At 41.7% G+C, this 7,541-nt stretch overlaps 1 protein-coding gene across 2 annotated transcripts; it reads left to right on the top strand.

Annotated features, from left to right (window-relative positions):
* Window positions 1–315: 315 nt before the first annotated feature.
* LOC139417276 (transcription factor HES-4-B-like) lies at window positions 316–2,182 on the top strand. Of its 2 annotated transcripts, none has more exons than XM_071166536.1 (4): window positions 316–672; window positions 857–952; window positions 1,062–1,149; window positions 1,256–2,182. In XM_071166536.1, the coding sequence occupies exons 1-4, from the start codon at window positions 565–567 to the stop codon at window positions 1,834–1,836; spliced, it is 873 nt and encodes a 290-aa protein (XP_071022637.1). In that variant the 5' UTR covers window positions 316–564; the 3' UTR covers window positions 1,837–2,182. The 2 variants fall into 2 exon arrangements, with proteins under 2 accessions (XP_071022637.1, XP_071022638.1); XM_071166537.1 differs by having other exon boundaries at window positions 342–672; window positions 1,259–2,175.
* Window positions 2,183–7,541: the final 5,359 nt, after the last annotated feature.

Here is a 7,541-nt window from a genome sequence, read left to right as displayed (position 1 = left end):
TAAGCATCGTGAATATTTGTGAACACAAAAAGCATACATTTTTTTAAGGGTATGAAGAAGTTGGAAGCAAACCGCCAGCGCATTCCCCCAATTCGCCTTATCACTTCACAGACAGACCGACTGCACTCGCCGCTTTGTTGTTTGTCCCTCCAGTGCCGATTGAGCAGCGCGTGACTGACAGCCCGCGGGGGTGTTGTCCAATCAGCAGTCTGCCCCGCGCCCAATGGGTGAGTCCGCACGCCCATTGGCTGAGACGAGTGTGGGAAAGAATGCAGAGAGGGTTTCACACGAACTGGGAGCATGCGAACCGTCTATAAGTACGGCTGGCGTGTGTCGGCAGCAGAGCAGACTCGACCTGCCCAACGTAGCTTGGCACAGCGCACTCTCTTATACTCGCGAGTGATACAGCTGATCAGTGGGACTTGCTCACTTCTGCGTGACTGTCGTAGGATATCTTTCACACTGGTTACAATTTGATCTAAACATAAAGAAGCAGAAATATTTTCCAACATCTCCAAAAGGATATATTTTTTCTATCTGCCGGAGGAGGTCATTTAATCCAAAATGCCAGCCGACACCATGGAGAAACAAACGGCATCCCCTATTGCTGGTGCACCTGCAAATGCTTCCCATACTCCAGACAAACCCAAGAATGCCAGCGAGCATAGAAAGGTACACTTCTAAAACTGCCTATGGATTTAAAATGAATCTAAATAATTCGCATAGACCTGCTATGCTAGGCTAATGTTGTTGCAAATTAAACTGTAAGTAGGCTAACGACATTTTACTTGAGATACTCAGAATTATCCATGAACATGCAATTATCCATGAACATGCAAAAACATTTATTTTGCAGTCCTCAAAGCCAATCATGGAGAAACGTAGGAGAGCGAGGATAAACGAAAGCCTTGGCCAACTCAAGACACTCATCCTCGATGCACTTAAAAAAGATGTAAGTCAAAGTGATTTCACAATTGAAAATGACTGTTTAGTTCATTATTCCTGGGATTTAATGTGGTATTAATGCACACTCCTTAACTTTGCTATGTTCTTATCCACAGAGTTCCAGACATTCTAAATTGGAGAAAGCCGATATTCTGGAAATGACAGTAAAGCACTTACGGAATTTACAGCGTGTGCAGATGACTGGTAAATTGCAATGCGAATATCTAATTTGACATCTGATCAACACTTCATTTTTACATTTTCATCGAATAGACACGATTTCTAATGCTCTCATTTTCTTTTTCCTCAGCAGCGTTGTCAGCAGACAATACTGTCCTCAGTAAATACCGGGCGGGATTCAACGAATGCATGAACGAGGTCACTCGCTTCTTGTCCACCAGCGAGGGGGTGAACACGGAGGTGAAGTCGCGGCTTCTCAACCACCTGTCAGGTTCCCTAGGCCAGATGATCGCAATGAACTACTCACAGCCAACCCCAACTCAACAGGCTCACCTTGCGCAGCCTCTTCACGTGCAGCTACCTTCTACCGTGCCCAGCAGTGTCACTATGGGTTCCAAACTCAGCACCGTGGAAGCCTTGTCTTCAAAAGTTTTCGGGGGGTTCCAGCTTGTGCCTGCCACCGATGGACAGTTTGCTTTTCTTATTCCCAACCCTGCATTCGCCTCAGCATCAACCCCAGTCATCCCTCTGTATGCTAACGCAGGTGTACCTATGTCGATTAACGCCAGTCCTGTCCACTGCAGCTCTGCGCCAACAGCATCATCCCCAGTCCATGGGATGACATCATTCGTCGGTGTTTCTCAGGCGGTCAGCCCTGTCGGTGTCAGCACTGGTTCGGAGAGCACGGAGGCTGTTTGGCGACCCTGGTAGTTTGGTTGAAATGGACTCTACAATAATGAAAGTTATTTTCATTAAGTAAATAGTTCCGTTCTAGGGGACATCGTTTAATTTGTTGGACACGGTAAACGTTTGTTTAAGTTATTGGCTGATTCCAAAATTTGGATGTTGGTGATAAATATGGTGTCCATGCAATGGAAGATTTATTCAAATGTTTGTGATGAAGTACTTTTTATGGAAATATTTAGTTTTGTACAAAGTTGATATTGATTGTTATACCAAAGCTGTGTGTTTTTATATTGTTTGTCGTTTATGTTTGGAAATTGATGTTGGGCAGTGGCCCATTGACCTAATAAATCAGTTGTCAGAAATTAACAATGTTGTCTTCACTTCCATATCACTGCTATAACCCTTACAGTGGTGAAAAAAGTACCCAATTGTCATACTTTAGTAAAAGTAAAGATACCTTAATAGAAAATGACTCAAGTAAAAGTTTAAAACTACTTGACTAAAGGTAGGCTATCTGGCTTTAAATATGCTTAAGTATCAAACATAAAAGTAAATGCTATAAATCGTTTAAAATGCCTTATATTAAGAAAACCAGAGAGCACTTTTTTTTTAAATATAGCCGAGGGCTATCCAACACTCAGGTATAATTTACAAACGAAGCATTTGTGTTTAGTGAGTCAGCCAGATCAGAGGCAGTAGGGATGAACACATGTTATCTTGATTAACGCGTGACTTGGACCATTTTCCTGTCCAGCTGAGCATTCGAAATGTAAGTAAAAAGAGTAAAAAGTTCACATTTTCTTTAGGAATGTAGTGGAGTAAAAGTTGTCAAATATAAATAGTAAATTACAGATACCCCCAAAACGATAAATAGTAGGCTACTTCAAAGTATTTTTACTTAGTTACTTTACACTTAGAACATAGTTATACAGGTTTAGGATTTCTTGTTTCTATAAGGGCCATGTGTAAAAGTAAATATTAAGTAGGCTATCTTCTTGTTTAGTGTGTAAGTTGAATAGCCAGTTGAACATCAGATATAGTCTGTCAGGGTCTAGGCTCATATCAGTGCAGGCTAGATAGGCCAAAAACGACCCTGTAATCTTCATCCCTAGTGAGATAGGATGGTGAAAGTCCTGACAATTCACTTGTTTACAATTTTTCTTAACTGTGGCGGGAAGTTAGTCATTCCGGTGTCCTCTAAAATGCAGAATGGGTTGAAATGACAATGGCGGGGGTGTATTTTTTCTTTTGCAAAAAGGTAATTACAAGTTTGAAAGGGGTCTCATCCTGTATGCAGCGGGATCTCTAAGAAGTCTAAAACCCTATTCATGAGCCTGGGAAATGCGCTTTGGGGTTAATGTCACTAACAGATTGCCTCGCTGAAATGAGAATATGGAAGGATCCTCGCTTCCTTTTGTGCAACCATTGTTCAGTTAACCCATGTAGGCATAAGTGAATAGCGGAAAACGAGGGAAAATGGGGAGTTTAGTGCCTTGGCGGATAAATTGGATGGAAGAGTTGAATTGATCAAAGCAGTTCTCTTGGACCTCATGACTTTGAATTGACATAATACATGTTAAATTCGAAATTTCCTTTTGAAGTATGGATTCATGTTCCAAATAACTCCTGAATGAAACAAAATAGCACCCTCATCTCTCCAGCCAATCCAAACTCTCTCTCTCTCTCGCCCTCTCTCTCTCTCTCTCTCTCCCCTCTCTCTCTCGCCCCCTCTCTCTCTCGCCCCTCTCTCTCGCCCCCTCTCTCTCTCTCTCTCTCTCTCTCTCTCTCTTTCTCTCTCTCCCCCCTCTCTCCCTCTCTCTCCGTCCTTCTCCATGTTATCCCTGGATGTAAACGTATCTTTCCCCAGTGAGTGCGTTCCGGAACTGGGGGACGTGCTGCTGTGGCGGGCGGCATGTGTCAGCCACTTGCATTCAGAGGGCATGTCATGCCAAATACAGAAAGAGTGTTCTCTTTCCAGTCTTTTCGGTCCTCTGAAGCAGCATGTAGTCAGCAGGTTGTCACGGTCAAAAACACCGTCATTGGAGAGCAATTGTGAGGTAATCCTTTTGCGCGGACTGAGAGAGCGCTTGAGGTGAAATAGAACTAGAACTATCAGCGTCCTCCTGCCTTCGCTACCGCTACGAGGTAAAATAGAGACAAGCAACCAGCATAGAAACGGACGCTTTGGTTCGTTACGTAATCCGGTTAGACTTGTGCAAGTTTGTCAACAGCCCTAGCAATAGAATCCCATTGTGACGCAGAGTAGGACACTATTTGGGCGGGGGACACTATTTGGCATGACAGGCCCGCTTTACCGCTGGTCAGATAGGCTCACCAATCGACTCACGCCAGTGCGAGTGCACGTAAAGTCCAATATTATGTCCATAATAGAATGAATGCGTTTTGGCAGCATTTTTTTAAAACTATTTATGTTGAGCATTTGGACTCGAAAGTACATGAACATATCTTTTCACTATAGCCTATAATAATGTTATTAGAGCACCTATTTTTCCAATTGGATTGCCAATACAACTTATCGTGCGTAAAATGTTCAATTTTAGCTTCTCCATATCTAATAATGAGAAGTTGGTATCTCATGGACTCGGGATGGACTGGGGATGATGCCTGTTTGACCGTTTAACTGTATATGACAATAACCATGAAATTTGTGTTTTGTTCATTTATGTAGTTTCTTTTTTACTTTTCTCTCGGTGCCCCTTCAATGACACTCTCCGAAAATGGCATTCTGAAACTTCCAGCCAGCAATGTATAACAGGCTGCTTCTGCACAGAGGCATAACTGAAACACAAGTTGGCAGTGTGTGGGCTCTGCGGCTGTTCCTTGTTCCTTGTGCCTGCGTGTCTAAGTTAATAGTTCAGAGATGCCTTTGTGGTGCTGGGGTCGTGAGAACCGAGCGAACTAGACTGCTTGCAGCCGGGCAGAGCGCCAATCAGTAAATCCCCGCTGGCAGGCCGGGTCGTGCACTGGGCCGCGCTCCATTCTCCAGAGGTGAGGAGGCGTGCAGGCCGCCAAGAAGTGAGCCTGTACTGGTGTAAACAGAAATGAAGCTGGACAGAGCTCGAGCACACACCCACCCGGCAGGCCCAGAGGGAGTTTATTGAGTCCTTCCTTCTTTATATGGCAGCAGCAACTAACAAAGTATGCCTATAGGCTAAATGTTATATTTGGATATGCAGGAAGTTAAGCGAGTCAGAAAGTAAGTTAAGTGAGGCAACCTGTAAAATATCACATACTATTATTAATGCATTCATGTACAATGGGAACGACCAGTCTTAAAGGCAAGTTAATAAGAAATACGCGCGAATTCACCGCCTTTTCTGGTGTGACCAATATCATTCCTTCAGAGGATAGAGCGCCCTGGTGGAGGAGCGCAATGGTGTCCGGTGGGAGATGATGCTATTGAAGGGGTCAGGGTTGCCTTCTTTGAGCTGACAAATTATCATTCTCATTAAGTTAACATTGTAGATTCTCGTAAACACCATATCTCCATAGCCGTGGGAATCAGGGGTGCTGAGGGTGCTGCAGCACCCCCTGAAAAATGTCATATGAATAATATAGGGCTATATATACAGTGCCAGTCAAACGTTTGGGCTCACCTACTCATTCAAGGGTTTTTTCTTTTTTTTAAACTATTTTCTACATTGTGGGAACTCCTTCAAAAAGCATTCCATATGACTACCTCATGAAGCTGGTTGAGAGAATGCCAAGAGTGTGCAAAGTTGTCATTAAGGCAAAGGGTGGCTACTTTGAAGAATTTCAAATATAAAATATATTTTCATTTGTTTAACACTTTATTGTTTACTAAACGATTCCATATGTGTTATTTCATAGTTTTGATGTCTTCACTATTATTCTACAATGTAGAAAATAGTACAAATTAAGAAAAACCCTTGAATGAGTAGGAGTGTCCAAACTTTTGACTGGTACTGTATATATTGTTAGTTGTTTTCCTCACAAAAGTAGTGCACTAGTCCCCCCCCCCCCAAAAAAAAAAAATGTACAGTGCCACAATATATATCAGTTTATTGCATAAATCGTGCATGCATTGGATTGCAATGCAGGTGCAGTAAAATAATCCAGTCAGTTTAATGAATTACAGTGTAGACTAATCCATGTATAGGCTATGATACAATGTAAATGGAGAAGAAGGCTAAAATGTTGTTATCGGCAGATCAAAATAGTGGAACGAAATCTCCGGGTGAACGGAGGAGTTGTCAATGGTGCTGTCATTCAATGTCCTTTATTTACCCTGTTCCTAATGAGCACAGACTGTTGCATTTTGACCTCTGCTCAGATGGATGAAGCCAGCGGGGAACACCTGCAGCATACAGGCACCACCGGCTACAGACCTACCACAGATCTTACTTGCAGTGGTGTAGTGATATTTTTTTTTTGATGAGGGTATGCAACAAAATATGTAAATTAGGTCATCATTTCCTCAATCAAAGTTTGTACTGACAGATGTAGCCTATTGAATTACCTATCATTGCACTCCAACCCTATTTCCTGGAGTGCTACGGTCCTGTAGGGTTTCGTTCCAAACTAAGTTGTAACTAACCCGATTCATTCTATAAACCACCTAATTATTAGAATCAGGTGCACTAGATTATGCTTGGAATGAAAACCTACAGGATGGCAGCTCTCCAGGAACAGGGTTGGAGAGCCCTGTTATAAAATATGCATAAAATGCATCTTACAATTGCAACATCTGCCTATGCCCACACATTGTGTCTCAAGAAAAGTGTATATTTTCAATACCCTCAAACCCCAAGTTATGCATAACTGATTTCAAAATACGCCATCAATGTCAATCATGACTGATCATTTTTCACATTTTAATGGTGAAACTGCATCTGCATGCCAATCATTTGATTGATCTCAATCAGTGTCATGGGAATAGCCTATGCATTTCAATCTTCTTGAATTACTGTTTCGTGAGCGAATCAAACCATATATCTTGCATAGTGACTCTGAGTTTTGTCTCATGATGCTTTCATTTTTTTTACTATTCAGCCTTAGCTAACCATCCTAAAATCTCATTAGAAATCTGATGTTTTTGGTGTAAAAGTAATGTTGTAGGCCTGCTATGCTATTCGGTTCTGTTACATAAAATACAAATAAATCGTTATGTTATCTTGCAAGACAATGATTCAGCTTTGATCTAACTTTACTAAACAAGCACCATTGTGAGAAGTGATGTAAATGTTGTTGTTACAGCCTGAATTTAAATGGATACATTCTAGATTTTGTGTCACTCGTCTACACACAATACCCCATCATGTCAATGTAGAATGATGCTTTTAAAACATTTTACAAATGAATGAAAAGCTGAAATTAATTACACTTTGGATGTTGTGTCAGTACACCCAGTCACTACAAGATACAGGCTTCCATAATAACTCAGTTGACGTAGAGGAAGGAAAACACTCATGGGATTTCACCATGAGGCCAATGCTGACTTTAAAACAATTACAGAGTTTAATGACTGTGATAGGGAAAAACTGAGGATGGATCAACAACATTATAGTTACTCCACAATACTAACCTAAATGACAGAGTCAAAAGAAGGAACCCTGTACAGAATAAAAATATTCCAAAACATGCATCCTGTTTGCCAAAAGTCACTAAAGTAGAACTGAAACAAAATGTGGCATAGAAATTAACTTTGTCCTGAATACAAAGCATTATGTTTGGGGCAAATCCAACAC

The sequence above is a fragment of the Oncorhynchus clarkii genome, chromosome 9 (assembly GCF_045791955.1).
Source record: "Oncorhynchus clarkii lewisi isolate Uvic-CL-2024 chromosome 9, UVic_Ocla_1.0, whole genome shotgun sequence".
Classification (NCBI taxonomy): Eukaryota; Metazoa; Chordata; class Actinopteri; order Salmoniformes; family Salmonidae; genus Oncorhynchus; species Oncorhynchus clarkii.
Note: the sequence above shows the minus strand (reverse complement) of the source record. Positions and strands in the feature narration are given on the sequence as shown.